The sequence below is a fragment of the Carcharhinus amblyrhynchos genome, chromosome 10, assembly GCF_965287045.1.
Source record: "Carcharhinus amblyrhynchos chromosome 10, sCarAmb.v2.hapA, whole genome shotgun sequence".
Classification (NCBI taxonomy): Eukaryota; Metazoa; Chordata; class Chondrichthyes; order Carcharhiniformes; family Carcharhinidae; genus Carcharhinus; species Carcharhinus amblyrhynchos.
This window is the reverse complement of record NC_137333.1, coordinates 90,311,286-90,328,541: the sequence shown is the minus strand read 5'-3', so window position 1 is coordinate 90,328,541 and position 17,256 is coordinate 90,311,286. Positions and strand designations below refer to the sequence as shown.

The 17,256-nt window shown below is 40.5% G+C and overlaps 1 protein-coding gene across 1 annotated transcript in view; it reads left to right on the top strand.

Moving 5' to 3' along the window:
- The window catches only part of tmem131 (transmembrane protein 131), a 168,435-nt gene extending 151,864 nt beyond the window's left edge, over window positions 1–16,571 (top strand). Inside the window, exons 33-41 of the mRNA XM_080197595.1 lie at window positions 860–1,008; window positions 1,090–1,208; window positions 1,311–1,466; window positions 2,421–2,580; window positions 6,826–6,947; window positions 7,064–7,175; window positions 7,735–7,844; window positions 14,712–14,881; window positions 15,335–16,571. Coding sequence (XP_080053721.1) covers window positions 860–1,008; window positions 1,090–1,208; window positions 1,311–1,466; window positions 2,421–2,580; window positions 6,826–6,947; window positions 7,064–7,175; window positions 7,735–7,844; window positions 14,712–14,881; window positions 15,335–15,625 — 1,389 coding nt within the window. The 3' untranslated portion in view covers window positions 15,626–16,571. The remainder of the gene's footprint in view (window positions 1–859; window positions 1,009–1,089; window positions 1,209–1,310; window positions 1,467–2,420; window positions 2,581–6,825; window positions 6,948–7,063; window positions 7,176–7,734; window positions 7,845–14,711; window positions 14,882–15,334) is intronic.
- Window positions 16,572–17,256: the final 685 nt, after the last annotated feature.

Sequence of the window (17,256 nt, the reverse complement as noted above, 5' to 3'; positions counted from 1 at the left end):
AGTGCTTGGGTGGAGAACAGAGGATGGTTAAATAATAAACGATAGCACAGGACAAAAATTATGAAGTGTCTAGCTTTACTAGAATATTGTAGAAGTCAAAGGATATTGATGGTACAAGTGGGATGGAGTATTGAGAAGTGGGAGATGCCTTAGAATTCAGTCACCATTGTGAAAGAATGGAGGTGGTACAGCACAAGTGGTTATCTAATCGATGTTTAGTCTCTTCACTGTAGAGATCATGTTGAGAGTAGCGTAGGCACTGTACTAGGTTGGAGGAAAAATCACATGCAGATTGCTTTCTCTCTCGTGCTTTGACTTCGAAGGGGCTATTGGTGACAGGTGTTGCATCTCTTGCTCACAACCAAAGGTGCTGGGAGAAAGAGGAGGAGAGTAGATGTTAACGAGTTTAAAAAAAAGTGAATTGGGGTGACATTAGGAAAACTTGATCACTTTGCTGAGAACCTTGTACATACCATTGCCTTATGCACAGTTGTATGATAGTCCTCTCGCTACTGTCGTCAATTAGACTTTCTTAAGCTGACCAATTCAGCAACAGAAAATAGGGAAAGTCATAGGGTGGAATCCCTCCCCCACCCTGCAACAGGGATTGTATTTGGGGGGGCGGGGGGAATCATGCAGAGGTCCGTTGACCCTGTGGTGGGATTTTCCATCCTTGGAATGAGCTGGTAAATCCTGCCCATAATGTTGGAATCTAGAACAATCAGGAAAGCTGGTGATGAGGGGGAAATCTTGAGTATATGGGACTGCTTGTGTGTGGGAGAAAAGAATGCAATAATTGTACCAAAACCTAATTACTTCAGACGTTGTAAACAGAAGTTGACTAGCTATTTATCTTTAGTCTCCAGATTCCGATAAGAAAAAAGGGAAAACAGTGTTGCCTATCAAAGAGAAAGATGATGCTGATACGTTTCACATCTTAAAATCTAAAGGAAAGAAACCGCTAGGAAATCTCATCAAAAAGGAAGCCCAGAATGATATTAAGTCAAGGTAAGACATTCTTGTCGTCAAATTTTAAGCAATGTCAATGGGCAGCCTTTTCAAGCATTAATGGATTCTCTCTCTTTCAAGTTCACTCGAGTTGCCATATACTACTCCATTAGAGAACAAACAGCGCAAAAACTTTCCTGCCAAAATAGTATCATCAACCTTGACGAATTGCCCAAAACTGAGGAACCTGCCAAAAAGAGGTAGGGGATTCACACAAATCAGATTGTAAATACACTGTGCATAAATTATTTTTGATGTGGAAAGGTTTTTTAAAAGTAGTGATTCTATAATTTTTCTTTTAGTGCCTGGCAAATTAGTAGATGGGAGGCCGTCGCCACTCGCAAAATTCCTTTCAAGTGGTTCTGGTCAGGAAATGGGAAACAGCAGCAGTTCAGAGGGCGAGAAAGATTCTCCTCCACCTGAATGGGACATTGTACCCATTTCCAAATCTAGTAGCAGTAAGTAGCTGCTTACTTATCTGTGAACTTTCCTAAAATATAGGAATATAGAGCTAGATCAGCTTTTCTGCATTCAATTTTAGTCTTTGTCAAAATGGTGTTTGGTGTTTCCATATTCAGCTCATTCCCAACTAGTGGTTCATGATCTTCCTGCCAGAAAAAAGATGATAGTATGATGATTCTGTAATTTTGTTTTAAGATGCAGGTTGCGCACAAGTGGTTCTTTTACACTCCATATTTTAGAGCATCCATTTTACGTCCGGATTCTACCTGCAGTATAATTTTGTACCTTTTTAAGAGCCATGAGTGGGTTGAATTGATATGTCACACTGGAGAAACCTTTGTGATAGGTAGCAAAAAGATGCATGTGGACTTTATCTAACCATAAAAATCTGCAGGTGAAGGTTAGGTTTTAAGGAATTAATTCCACCCTTGCTAGTAACTGTTCTTGACACTTTAAGGTGTGAACTGTGCATCACATTGTGACTCGTTGTCACAAGATAGAATAAGTAATGAGAAAAGTGGGTGGCTCAGTGGTTAGCACTGCTTCCTCACAGCACCAGGGACCCAGGTTCAATTCTGGCCTCGGGTCACCGTGTGGAGTTTGCACACGTGTGTGTGTGTGCGTGTGCGTTTCTGCCCACCAAAGATGTATGGCTTAAGGTTGACTTTTCCAAGCTAAATTGACACTATAATGTCAAGAGAATTAGCAAGTTAAATGTGTGGTGTTACTGGAATAGGGTCTTGGTGGGATTGTGGTCAGTACAGACTCAATGGGCCGAATGGCCTCCTGTACTCTAGGGATTCTATGATTTGAGATTTTTGTTGAATAATTGAATTCCTCTTTTAAGATGCCTTTTAAAAAAAACTAAGGCAATATTAACATTTCCAATTGAATCACTTGAGCTTTTGAATCATTTTACTGATTGAACTTCTGTTATTAACATCTTTCAGGTTCAGACAGTCTTCAACAGCTCTCCATCCAGACCCTTCACGCTGATGTCTTCTTGAAGAGACAAAGTTCACCTATGCCTGGACCTCCATCTCCTCCACCTGGATCATCTCACAGCTTAATCTTTCGTGCTCCCAGTTACAGTAGCATTGTCAACAACAGGTATAATCTATCATTCACAAAATTAACCAAACTTCCAGCCTCCTTTAAGTCTCTATACCCAGAACCTGTGTTTGCGACAAATTGAATTCAGGTATGTTATTAAATTAACAGTTTAGGATTCTGATCACCTAAGTGTGGAAGCTTGTAATAAAGTAAGCAAAAATGGTCTATTCAACATGCATTGGTCTCTGTGCAAGGATTTGTAGTTTGATTTTAATCAAGTTCTATATAGTTGCGAACAGACATTTCATGTGGAATGAATGTGGCTTGATGACAGTTCCTCTGTATTGCTCTGTCATATTATGTGCATTGTCCAAAAGCAGGTCCTTGGCTCATTGTCTGCCAGTGCTTCAACCTGAGTCGATTACATGGCAGTTTTATCATTTGTGGTTAGCCAATCTTCCGCATTCTGAGAAATGGTGAGGAGGCAGGTCCCAAGTTTACCCCAACTGGAATGACATTCAAATTGACACTTAGTGTTATTCTAAAACACATGCTAACCAACTGAGGTGGTCACTCCAGACCCACCTGAACTCTAAGTTCAGATAAGACAGACCAACTTAGAGCCTTGATTCATCTGTGGAATTTGGACGTGATTGCGGTAACAGAGACTTGGTTAAATGAGAGACAGGACTGGAGTATAATGTTAGCAAATGTGAGGTTATCCACTTTGGTAGAAATAATAGTAGGAGGGGTTATTATTTAAAAGGCAAAGCTGCAGCATGCTATGGTGCAGAGGGACCTGGGGGTCCTTGTGCATGAATCACAAAAACCCAGTCTGCAGGTGCAGCAGGTGATCAAGAAGGCGAATGGAATGTTGGCCTTTATAGCGAGGGGGATAGAATATAAAAGCAGGGAGGTCTTGCTGCAACTGTACAGGGTACTGGTGAGGCCGCAGCTGAGTACTATGCCGTTTTGTTTGCTACATTTGTGGAAGGATATATTGGCTTTGGAGGGAGTGCAGAGAAGGTTCACTAGGCTGATAGCAGAGATGAGGAGGTTAGCCTATGAGGAGAGATTAAATAGACTGGGTCTGTACTCGTTAGAGTTTAGAAGGCTGAGGGGGAATGTTATAGAGACATATAAGGTAATGAAGGGGATAGATTGGGGAGAGGTAGAGATTCTTCCCGCTTAGAAAGGATAGCAGAACTAGAGGGCACAGCCTCAAAACAGAGGAGGGGGAGCAGTTTAGATCAGAGCTGAGGAACTCCTTCACTCAAAGGGTGGTGAGTCTCTGGAATTCTCTGCCCATTTGAAGTGGTGGAGGCTACCTCGCTGAATACATTTAAGTCACGGGTAGATAGGTTTCTGATAGACAAGGGAATTAAGGGTTATGGGGGGAAAGTGGAACTGATCCACTTAAGATCAGCCACGATCTTATTGAATGGCGGGGCAGGCTCGAAGGGCTAGTTGGCCTACTCCTGTTCCTATTTCTTATGTTCTTAGGACTAGCTGTCAAATGTTCCAGAATATAGGTGTTTTAGGTGAGACAGAGCAGAAGGCAAAAGAGGTGGGGGGTTGCAATGCTAGTTAGGGAACATATTACAGCTGCACGGAGGGAGGATATCTTGGAAGAATCATGTAACGAGGCACGGTAGATAGAGCTCAAACAGGAAGGGAACAGTCACTATAATGGGGGTGTACTGCAGACCTCCCAACAGCCCACGGGAAGTTGAGAACAGATATGTAAGCAGATTCAAGACAGATGCAAAGTAATAGTGGGAGACTTTAATTTTCCTAATATTGACTGGCAATCCTTTAGGGGTAGGGGCCTGGATGATGAGGAATTTGTGTCCAGGATGTTTTTTTTAAACAATATGTAGAGACTCTGACTAGAGAGGGGACTACACTGGACCTGGGATTAGGGAATGGGCCTGGCCAGGTCATCAAAGTTGCAGCGGGGGGGACGTGAAGTGAACAGTGACCACAAATCTAAGTTTTCGGATACTCGTGAAAAAGACAAATGTTATCCTAGGGTTAAGTTGCTAAATTGGGGGAAGGTTAACTACAACTGGATTACGCAGGATTTGGAAGTTGTTGTTTGGAAGAGGCTGTTTGAGGGTAAATTCACATCAGGCATGTGGGAGTCTTTTAAAGAGCAGTTGATCGGAGTGCAGGACAGGCATGTGCCTGTGAAAAGGAAGGACAGGAAAGGCATAATTCGGGAACTGTGGATAACTAGGGAAGTTGAGTCTAGTCAGAAAGAAAAAGGATGCATAGATAAGGTCTCGGCAACTAAAAACAGATGAAGCTCCTGAAGAATACAGGGAACGTAGAAAAGAACTCAAACGGAGTTCGGAAGGCAAAAAGGGTCACAGTATCCTTGGCAGGCAGGATTAAGGAGAATCCCAAGGCAGTTTATAAAAAATAAGGTGAACAGCTGGAAGCATTTTCCCAAGGCAGCAATGACAATTACAAGGGGGTGCAAGTTCAAGGTAAGGGGGGAAATGGTTCAGTAGAGATGTGCAGGGGAAGTTTTTTTTTACAGTGGTGGGGGCTTGGAATGCACTGCCAAGTGAGGAAGTTGTGAGGCACATTTGTGGCATTTAAGACTTATCTGGATAGACACATGAAAGATTGGGAATAGAGAGATACAGGCAGTTGGTCTAGATAAGACAATGTGTTCGTTGCAGGCTTGGTGAGCCGAAAGGTCTGTTCCTGTTCTCTACTGTTCTCATATTAGGCAGGGTTTTGTCTTCTCAGGAAGCCTTGCCATGCAACACATTCTCTATACCCCAAAAGCTAAATGATGCTGCTTCAGGTTTGAAAACAATATTTCGCCCTCAACAAAATGTGGTTGCTTTTGGAAATGGCTATAGTGTGAATACACTTGAGTAGCAGCTCAAACATCAAGAATTAGATTTTGCACAAAACCATTGAACTCGAGACTTACTGGCAATACTGAAAATTAGCCACGAGATCACACAATAAAGTTCCTCTTGGGAGGAGTTTTTTTGGGGTTGTTAGTTCCAGGATGCTGTTCCTTGTGATTGGAGCTAAGTTAATCCTTCATGATTATGGTAATTTTGAAACTCGTGTGCAGGTTCCAAGTGATCACTTAGCCAGCTGTAAGGTGTTAAATACTGGCTAAATAAACAGCAAACAACTGACAGCAACTTCTGGAATCTGGTACCTTAACCAAATATCATCCTCTGCTTGTCTTTGAGCAATAAGACATTTTTAAAACGGGGGGGTGTCCGTCAAAGCACCAGCATCTGAAATACTAGAAGTATAGTATAGAAACTAAATTCCTTGGGTCAGGATATCCAAGGTTTGATTCTTGGCCTAACCTGATTTTGGCTATTTTGATAGAGGCATATCAACTTGCCTGTGCCAGAGAAGTGGAAAATCCTTCTGATCATTATCCAGTAACCTTGTGCCTAATAGTGGTGGTAGGCCAACCCTCCTAGTGTTGTGTATGTTAGCACATTACCAGAGAACACACTCAAATACACAGTTTGTTAGACTGTTACTCTGGTGGGAAATTCTGTGTACAAACCTGTTTTAATTGCAATTATTGCTCCTGAGAACTGACATTTTAAAGCAAGGAAGGCTTGCACTGCTTTGGGTTCCCCCAAAGCACTTTATTGTACGATAAATATACTGCACTCTAAACGTACTTCACTGGGTGTATAGTCGTAGTTGGGTTTTGAAAGATAGGAAAGTGTATTTTCTCAGACCTCTGAATTCACACGCTGGTTGCAGCAGTGGTAGGCCATTCAGCCCATCATGTCTGCAGCAGCTCTCTGCACAATTCAGTTAGTGTCATTCTCCCCATAATCCTGTACATTCTTTTTCACGTGACAGTCTTCCCTTTTGAATGCTTTGATTGGACCTGCCTCCACCATTTTCTCGCAATATTCCTTTTTTGCCCCTTGCTGCATGGAAACATTTTTTTCTTGTTTTTTTTTGTTTTTGCTCCTTTTTGCCCCTTTGTTCTCCATCCTTTCGCAAGCGGGAACATTTTTTCCCGATCTACTCTATCCTCATGATTCTGAATACCTCTTATCTAAAATTGCTCAGACCCTCTGGTTAGGGGTGCAGAATGGGTCAGGCATGAAATGAGCAATTTTCTGATGGAAAGGTAGAGAAATGTGAATGTTATTGGGTTCTATTTGCTTGTGTTTCCCTATATGCAAATATATAAATAAATTTGCGTATGATTAGGAACTGGTTGCTATCTTTACACAAACACAGAACTACTTCCAGGTGTATTTTTAGTGTGTTTACTTTTTTTTATTACAGTGATGCTAGCATTAAACCAGTGAATGGTAGTAAATCCAAAATTGTAAAATCAGCATCTCTCCCTGGGAAAAATGGCAACCCTACCTTCGCTGCCGTGGCTGCGGGCTATGACAAGAGTCCAGGTACTCACTACTTTGTCCAGTCGCTGAATGTTATAGCTATCTATATGAGCACTGCCTTTAATTTCCTACTAATAATATTGTTAACTAATTATTGAAATATTCTGTCATGTTTGTAGGCAGCAGTGGTCCAATGAAAGCACCTTTGAACAAAGCTGAAGCCTGTGGCAACATTCCTACCCCTTTGTGTAATAGTATGGCTTCCTTTGACAGTGATGAGTCGGACACCAGGTGAGAATGTAGTCTGCCTAATTAACTGATATTGACTAAACAATCTTTTTATTTGTTAACTGTTTCCCTTCCAGTTATAACATCAGTGAAGAATTTTAGAAGTACAACATTAAAAAACTTTATTTTAATCACCTAGTAGATTTGCAATTCTACGAATGAATGAGTTAACACAGTGGTGAGTGTCTGGAACAAGCTGCCAGTGGTGGTAGTAGATGCGGGTATAGTTTTGTCTCTTAGACAGTTACTGGATATAGCGGGATATGGGCCAAGTGTGGGCAATTGGGACTAACCTGGTGGTTGTTTTTTAAAAAAAGCAGCATGGACAAGTTGGACTGAAGGGCCTGTTTCCATGTTGTAAACCTCTATGACTCTAACATTTTATGTATAATTTATAGAGATTATTTTATTGTGCATGATCAAGAACAACCATATAGGAATCGGTTGCCATTTTCCCTCTAATCTGTAAGAGTCGGTTACTTAGGCCCTGGCTGATGCATTATTGCAAGTGTGGTTAATTTTTAAAAATGTAATAAATGGGCCTTTTTTTTAACTTTTTCAGCTCCAGCTTGTTGAGTCCTTGCAGTATCAGTACCACCAGCACTTCTGAGTTTGCCCCTCCAAACTCATTTTCGGCTTTTGGACCCAGCAACTCTTTCAATCTTACTGGAGGTAACACAACTGAGTGATATGTAGATTGCAATTGTGTTAGTAACACATCTGTGTGTGTGTGTGTGTGTGTGTGTGTGTGTGTGTGTGTGTGTGTAGTGTTCTTGATAGTGAAGGCTAGACAATGAAATGATATTGTCAGCAGTCCAAGCACTTGAATGCCAGCAGTGCACGTTATCACATGCTTATCGTAAGATATAAGGTGTAGGAGCAGAATTAGGCCATTCAGCCCATGTCTGTTCTACCATTCAATCATGGCTGATATGATTCTCATCCCCATTCTTTTGCCTTCTCCCAGTAATCCTTGATCCTCTTGTAGATCAAGAACTTATCTATCTCTGTCTTAAAGATGCTTGATGACCTAATCCAGTGATTAGTTGAATTATACGGACCAGAGGGGTGTTGGGCTTGTTCGTTAGTTGACTGATCTCAGCCACAGGAGCACCATGATTGGTCTTGACGTGTCAAGTGAGGGACAGCAAATTGTAGTTTCCTGCTCAAGTTGTGTATTCACTTCCAATAGCAGAGTGGGCTCCAACTCTCCAAGTGATTAACAGACAACGCAAGGCAACAGAAAGCAACCATTTACAATGCATTGATATTATTTGGTCAGTTGGGTGAGGGAAGAGTGATGTGGACGGAATGTCAAGCCATTTGGATCATAATCCAAATCAGCATCTAGATTATATATTTCTTGGGATAATTGTTTCTGCCTGGCAAACCCTGAAGTTACTAATCTTAGTATTGCTGACCAGAACCCCAAGGTATGTTATGATGCCAGACTAGACCCCAACAATTTTAATATTTTAGCTTAAATAAGAGGATGGGATGTTTCGCTCCAGGAGTAATTGCACTGACAAAATATGGGCCTTCTATAGTAAAACAAACTTTAAGTATAACTGTTAAATGAATCAGCTAACCATTAACAGCTGAACAATATTTAAAAATAAAAGCTTATGACTGTCCCAGTTCCAAATCAGTCCCATTCATGCATCATAGATCAACACCACTTTTAAATGAACACAGTTAGAAAACCCAGGCATACTTGCTATAAACTGTGTCAACAGTCTTGAGATTTTGGAGAGAGACTTTGTGGAGAGATCGAATTCTCAGCAACAGCCTAGCCTGCATGTGTCCCTGACTTCAGCAGATTTGCAACTAGAGCTGTTTAGTTTTTTTTCCTGCTACAGTCCTAATTTCTCCTTTTGACCACATCGGTACCAGAGGGATAGATAACTCCATGACCCTTTCAATCAATCAACCTAACCAAAACCCCAGAGGAAATCTGCATCAATAAGCAAAAATCCATTAGCTCTATTTCTAAGTAAATACTGCATGGCTGAGCAATTATTCTGCATTCCTTCCAAACATACCAACTATCTGTAGGATGAAAGCTGAATTTTTTTAAAAACATTCCCCATAAATATTAAGTATATCCATATAAATTGCGCTACTTACTACACTAATGAAAATTGTATTTCACTAGATTGCAGTGCAATTGTGGATTACTTCATACAGTTTTCTAATATCACAGCACTTGAATTTGCTAAATTGCTTGCCCTTTCAGATGGTACTGGAAAGGGTGATATTGTATCATTACGATACTAGGTGCACTAGTTAGCGCTTTTAAAGCGAAAGGTGCAGTGGAACCTTGGTTCACAATTGTCCCTTCATGGGGATAATGAAACCAGCAGGATTTTGGACTTCCTTTTTTTTCAAAATGGCATCCTCCTGCCAGCATGACCAACTAACTTGACTGAAATAAAGCTCATCTCTTCCTGCACTGGGTTACTCTCCCCACAGCCTTTGCAGCCATCTCCCAGATGCAACAATTGAGGTGACTTTCCTTTCCTTTTAAAATAACATTTTATTTCTACCTTTATATTTCAAAAGGTTAATTTACTTGACACGAGTCACTTTGTCCTGAGCAATAGAGGTGATGCCAAAGGCTGAGTGCACAATATTCATGCATTCTCTGCCTCTGGACAGTTCATCTCTGCAGGGCCTTAATAGCTTTAAAATCAATAAGGACCTTGCTTGTCGGGAGCACATTTAAACTGGCAGGCTGTATATTGTGATCATCTACAGCAGTAACAGTAACTTTCACACTAGCAGTTCGGAGGTCCTGTCCCTTTTGAAAACAAACAATTAAACTCTTAAAATCAATATAATTTCAGCTTCTGTTCAAATGTCAGGAATGTTTGGAGGTCAATTTGACCTAATTATCTGTCTGGCAAAAACAAGCCTGAGATGTTTTGAAAGTATCTATGGCTTTCTGGCACCTCGCTACCAATTCCATTCCAGAACCTGTTGCTCAAAGGTACAGGAGCAATCAAATGACTGGCTTTCTATTTTTCCCTTTCATACAGCGCTGCAGTTGTGATCCAATTCTGGAATTCAGATTCCTACAAATATCTGACCGTTGACTAACTCTCTCCAGCTATTTCTCTCTGGTTTTAAAATCTGTTCGTGCGCTTCAAGTCATTTCTGTGGAGCTTGATATGGTGACTCATTTAGGGGCGGCACAGTGGCAGTCAGTTAGCACTGCTGTCTCATAGCACCAAGGAACCAGGTTCAATTCTGGCCTCAGATCACCATCTGTGAAGTTTGCATGTTCTCCCCATGTTTGCATGGGGGTTCTCCGGTTTCCTCCCTCAGTCCAAAGATGTACCAGTTAGGTTCATTGACCATGCAAAATTGCCCCTTGGTGTCGGGGAGACTAGGAGGGTAAATATGTAGGGTTATGCCAATAGGACCTGGGTGGAATTGTTGTTACAGGTTCGATGGGCCACGTGGCCTCCTTCTGCAATGTAGATTCTATGATGCGGGACATTTGAAGTTGGTGAAAGAAAAAGTTGCAGTTATGCAGACTTTCACAACCTCGTAATCTTCCAAGGCGTTTTGGAGCAAGTGAAGCACTGCGTAACATGGGAGTCACTTTGCATGCAGCAAGATCTCTTAAATAGTAATGTGACAATGACCTGATGATCTATTGCTGTTAAGCCAGAAATTCCCTTGCTCGTCTTCAAACAGTGCCAAGGAATGTTTTTACAACTCTACAAATCAACAGCATGAGAAGGCCACTCAGCCCAGCGAGCTGCCTCTGCCTTTTAATAAGTAACTTCAATCCTACATTCCTGTCTAGCAATAACTTCTCACCCCGTTGTTAATTACAAATCTTTCTCGCTCTGCCCTAAAAGGCAGTGGAAGCTGAATCCAAGAGACTCATGGCCTTCAAAAAAAATTTCCCTTCATCTGTCTTTAACGAGTGATGCCTTAGTTTTAAACAGTGCTCAACAAAGACTCCTGGTTCTAGATTGTCTGACGAGTAGATACACTCTCCACATCTGCCCTGTCAATATCCCTCAGGACCTTGGGTCAGCCCAGGTTGTCCAAATTGACAGTGTGTGGCTGCAGTGCTTTCTGCTGATGGCGTATTGGAAATATAATAAAATACAACTTTTATTACCACGCATGTGCAGTCCACGGCAATAATTACTTTAATTCGGTTAGATTAAATTTACCTGACAAATATGCAAAAGTAGGTTGAAGATTTAGTAATAAGATGAGGAAAAACTGCAGTCAACCTCATGGATTCGGATGCAAATAAAACACAAGCAAAGAAACCAAAATTTAAACTGGACATCAATGCAATAATAATTGGAAATTAACCCACACGGTTTATTGAAAAGCTTCTAGATATTGAGTGATGCCAATATAAGCTGTCGAATATTTTAAAATAGTGAGCAAGCCTATTTACAATTATCTTTCAATTGGAATATTTACAGAAGCAGGCAGCAGTTTAACTACTATAGTAATGAGTTTAGTTCATTATTATATAGCAATGTTTTTGGCAAGTCCTCAAGATTTGTGTACTAATCATGGGTAATAATAGTCTTACTGGGACTTGCATCAAATTTTTTTATAAACTGCATTCTCCAGCTATCTATTTAAAAGGAAATGAAAGGTTATGTAATTGTTAAAAGTAAACTGGAAACCTGAAACAAATACGGAAAATACTGGAAGTACACAGGCCTATCAGCATCTGTAAAGCAGAAAGGCAGATCTTGCATGTTGTTTTTAAGCCACCAAAAGCGATTTAACAGTTTTGGGAAGGAAAGAGATGGGTGTGTGATAAGCTGAAGGGCAGGGGTGATAATTGACAAAAGGGAAGATACTAAAAGCAAGTGATCGGACAATAAAGAAACAAAACATGGGTCCAGAGGAAGTGCAAATGGGAAGTTAGAACCAACTACCAGCACTTTCCATCTGAGCAAAGGGGTGTGGGGTGGTCATGATCTGAAGTTGTTGAATTTCATGGTAAAGCTGTAAAGGGCCTCGTTGAGGTGCTGGTTGGCCAGCTAAATTTTCTGTAGTTGCAGAATTCAAAAGCATGAAGCAAGAACAAGAAGAAGCCATTAACCCTTCAAGTTTACTTAGTATCGAACCATTTGATTATGTGTGGGTTACCAAGTGGATTTTCTCAGTCTGTGATAAAGCTCTGCATAGTTGACCTGTGAAGGTAATTCAGTAAAACCCTCCTATATTCATCCTATCCATGCACCCCATACATGGGTTGGATGGGTATAGAGGGATATAGGCCAAATGCAGGCAGTTGACACCAGCTTTGCTTAAAAAAAAGGCAACATGGATAAGTTGGACCAAAGGGCCTATTCCCTATTATTTAATCCTTTCCCTATTATTTAATCCTAATCTTATGCCCTACCTGCTAATAACATTTCCAGAGTAAATTTGTGACTAAGATGGAAGCTGCCATTCCAGCTTCCATTCAGGGGAACTCCCCTTTTAGCTGTAAAAAGCACAATTTTTAGCAACATTTAGCATCTCTCTCACAATGTGTAGTTTTACATTTCCTGCATTTCATTTGGCCTTGCTGTTTGATTCGAGTCGCATTCAGCAAAAGTGCTTAGAAAAGTAGGATTGCAACATTTTTGCAACTGCATTTTACGTGTAAAAAGTAACGTTTTCACCAGAAAGTGGGAAAGTTTTTGAATATTCAGTTGCACATGATAAACTGTGAAAGTGGGCTTTTGCTTAACGATGAGAAGATGTCAACCTTTAAAGCTAAGTAATATTTTCACCATCCTCTAAATTATGATTATGTAAATAGGGCATCAAAATAGCCTAAAGGTTGAATGCCAAATATGGACATAGTGGCCTAGTGCACAAGATAGACACATGCAAATATCCAAAACTGACTACTGAAGTAATGAGTAGAATATGTATTTGGCTCTTAGCCATTTCAGCTCTTGCTGCTCAGTCACTAAAATTAGCTTGAGGTGTTTCATGTGTTCATAATGGCTGCTCCATTTAATGAACAGACAAGATACTGTCAGCATTTTTCTGTGCATGTGCAGCAAGTTAGAAACCACCTGGGTATTTTGTAGACAATTTGATCATTCTTGATAGGTACTTGTAAAGCATTTCTTCAGAATAATTACAGAAGCTGTTTAATGGGATTACTTCCAGCCTTTATTAGAATAAAGGGAAGAACTTTGTTTTATAAATAATGAAAGTGGTGGATTGTTTGCTGTACTCACTGACGTGGAACTGGAAGCCACAAGCTTTTGATTCCCAAATGTGGGAAGGATGTTGATGCCACATTGTACACTTGACATATCTTTGGGCCCAGCATCATGCAGAAACAGTGTGCTGCTCAATACCCTTGTAGAGAGTTGTGAATGGGACACTTCTATCTAGGGGTTCCTTAATGATAGAGCAGTGTTAAAGAGTGAGCATCCATGCTTCTGAGAGAAAATATTCTACATTTATAAAGCTCTTTTATTCCTTTCCCCGAAATGTAAAAAGGTCCACGCAGATATGATTGCCAATCCTTTTGTAGGAAAGGAGCGATAAGCCATGGCCCATGTGAGCTCTGAGATGCCAGTACCACTGTTTTTCTGATGTGGAGATGCTGGCGTTGGACTGGTGTTTACTGTGTAAACACAGTAAAAAGTCTGACAAGTCTGTAAAGCATTTATGTGCTTCTGTGCTTTATATGCTCTGTCTGAGGCCAGAACTCTCCATTCACCTGACGAAGGGGCTAACCCAAAAGCTAGTGAGTTTACTATCAAATAAATCGGTTGGACTGAAACCTGGTGTCAGACTTTCCACTGTTTTTCTTGCATTGATCTTTCCTTGTGACAACGTCAGCAAAACACAGGCAGTAAGGATCCAACATGCTTATTGAGAAACATAGGAAAGGGAGGGTCAGTAGAGCAAGAACAGAGGCAGGACTGTCAAGCCAAATGACCAGTTTCTGTTCTTTAAATTCTTTATAGGAAACCACTTTTTTCATATTTAGAGGCAGATGTGTATTCCAAAATAGCTTGATGATCAGGAAGCAGGTGGACTAGCAAGTGTGAAAAGCAGATTATGCGGGTTTGATAGCAAGCCCTGTGTAACAACCATTTTATCTAGCTCTTGTCAAAACAGCATTGCTGCTATATCAGAGGCGAAAACCTATATTGTAGAATTGCTGTGGAGTCTCTTTCCATGTTGCTGTTGTATATACTTTGCCCAGAACTGTAGCAATCTTTTAATTTAAAAATTGTAGCTCTTCTATGCGAGAGGAAGCTTCATAGGGCAGACTCCTCCTTGTATTCAGCTCATTGCCCCACTAGTGAGTCATATAAAATTGTAATTTGGAATGACTTTTATAATATAAAGTCAGTGATAAATGTGTTAATGATTACATTTCTAGACCCATGCTGAAACATTTCAAAATAAGCACAAATTACATTTGTGGATTTGGTATTGGCTGCCCCTTCGTTCCAATTGAGAGAATTCCATTCCAATCCCGTGTTTTAATGACAGTTGTTTAATATTCATTATTTAATTCTATTCTAGAGGTCTTCAGCCCTCATGTACTCTCAAGAGCGACCTTTAACAATCAGGAAGTTGCCCAGAATTGGCCAGATTATACTTCAGCTCCATCTACATCCATTTGGGATACATCATCACCTGATGCTCGCCATACCTGGCCAACTAGCACCGTTTCTCCAACTCATTCGACTTCAGTAAGTAATGCTGTGCAAGAAATGGCAAACATCAGTCTGTTGAATGTCTGTACAAGAGAATGTATAGTAACTGTAATTCCAACTATTACTTTGCAAAGACCTTTCAATCCTCCAATTCTTCCCATGCCCAATAGCTTCCAATAACATGGGATGGAAATGTGAAAGCATTTAACAAATTAGCATAATTAAATAATAGGAAGTTATCTGATGAATTTAACTGCCTGCACCAGAAGAGTGTATTGTTTTACTTGGAGTGTGATGGAAGGATGCTGGAAGTTGTGCACCTTTTCCCTCAGCTGCTGGATAATAGAATGCTATATGGAGTGTGCATCCATTTTTAATTTCATAATGTGACTAAAAATTTCCTTGTTAGTGTATGCTAAATATATTGCCATTTATATCTTCTAATCATTTTAACATGAGCTTGCCTCTTTTTTTTCCTCCTCACTTTAGTCAATCCTTTTGGGTAACTCTACCAGCAGCCTTTGGTCCACCACTCCTTTCAGCAATCCAATATGGTCCACTAGCCAAGACAACGGCCTCTCCTTCTCCACTCCAACAAGCAACAACTCTATGGCAACTGTCGATCTTATAGGAAGAGAAAATGCAGCCTCTGGCATAATAGAAGACCTTAGCCGAATGTTTGATCCTTGGAAGAACCTTGACAATATTTGGAGACCCACTCCTGGAAGACGCAGCTCTGATCCCTGGTCGAATAATTCTAACTTTCCTCATGAGAACTAATCTACAGGTGTCCACAGCTGTGGGTAATGCACAGAATCCAGTTACAAATACAGTATGACACTGCTTAAAGCGTGAAATATTGAACAAGCTGAGCCTGTAGTCCAGAAATCTTTTGCTCTGGTTTCTTTGCACCACTCCAGCAACTGTTTAATTGGAGTTGCACAAGGAAATTTGAGAGCAAATGTTCCTGGCATAGGGATCTAGTTCTCAGCCATAACTAATCACTATTTTCGCTTCTTGCCACACGATTATGATTCATATCTGCTATAAACAGTTCCTCAATCCCGACTGTAATTATGGTTTGTGTGAGATTTCTGTTACAGTTGTAACAGGCTTCGTTTGTTCTGTATTGGAGTTTAAAGAAGAAAATCACTGAAGTATTTGGTCACCTTCCTATGTTCAGTGAAATACACCTTAAATTTACTTTTCAGTTTGGGGAATAAAAGGGAACAAGACATAAGACTTTTATGCGCATCCCTTTGTATTACATCCATATAAAGCATTGTGATGTGTTTTTAAGATAATGGAGACAAGTTTCTCTCCGAGTATTAAGTTCAAGTTCCTCTGTTTTTGTGAGAGAATTAATGGAACCCTTTGTTTTTAAAATGCAAAGTGGACATTTTAGAAATGGGAATGTGTTGGTAAATGATAGGTAATTATGTATCCAGCATTTTGGCTTTCATTTGTATTTAAAAGGGCAACAAAAATCATCAAGATTATGGCAGAGCATATTGAGGAAGAAAGCTGTAATCAGTTTCTTTGGTTTTCCTTTTCTGTCATCATAATGTGCTTCACAATGTGTGCTGATCGCTGTTTACTCTGGCTGAAGCACACAGACCCAAAGTTTATGGAGGCAACGAGATCCCCCTTTGTGTTCTTTGATTGAAACACGACTCTCTGGGTTGTACTTTTTTTTTGAGATAAATAAAGTTTTTCAGAAACTGAACTTTTGTTCCATGTTAATTTAATTGAAAGTGAATAGGGATGCTCAGCTTATCTGTCTCTGCTTTACTTAAGTCTGTTGAGCACGTTGTGAACTTGTAGCACTGTTTCTTGATGGACAGATGGAACTAACCTTCAACGAGCACTTTTCCCTGATCCACCAGGGAGAAATCACAGAACATCACCTCTTCATGGGTCACTCTATCATTCTTGATCACTGTACACGTGGGGCAGGACTTAGGGGAGACTGGAAATTCCTGCCTGAGGTCAATGGAGATTTCTTTTTGTCATCAAATCCCTCCAGTGCAAAAGGAAGCCATTTGGCCCATCAAGTCTGCACTGACCACAGTCCCACCCAGGCCTTATTCCCTTAACCTCATGCATTTACCCTGGCTAATCCCCTTGATGCTAGGGACAATTTAGCATGGCCAATCCACCTAACCCACACATCTTTAGACTGTGGGAGGAAATCCGTACAGACATGGGGAGAAAGTGCAAACTCCACATGCTCCAATTTCGTGGCGGGCAAAGTGTTAAGAGTTCTGACCAAGCTCTTAATTTACAATTCCTCCATTTCTCTCCTTCTGCCTACAAAGACTTTTGTCCACTGTATTTGTGGTGCTTTACAAAACAAAGTGATCCCACAGTGTCATTAATTAAACTGTTCTTACAGTTTTTCGATTTCCTCT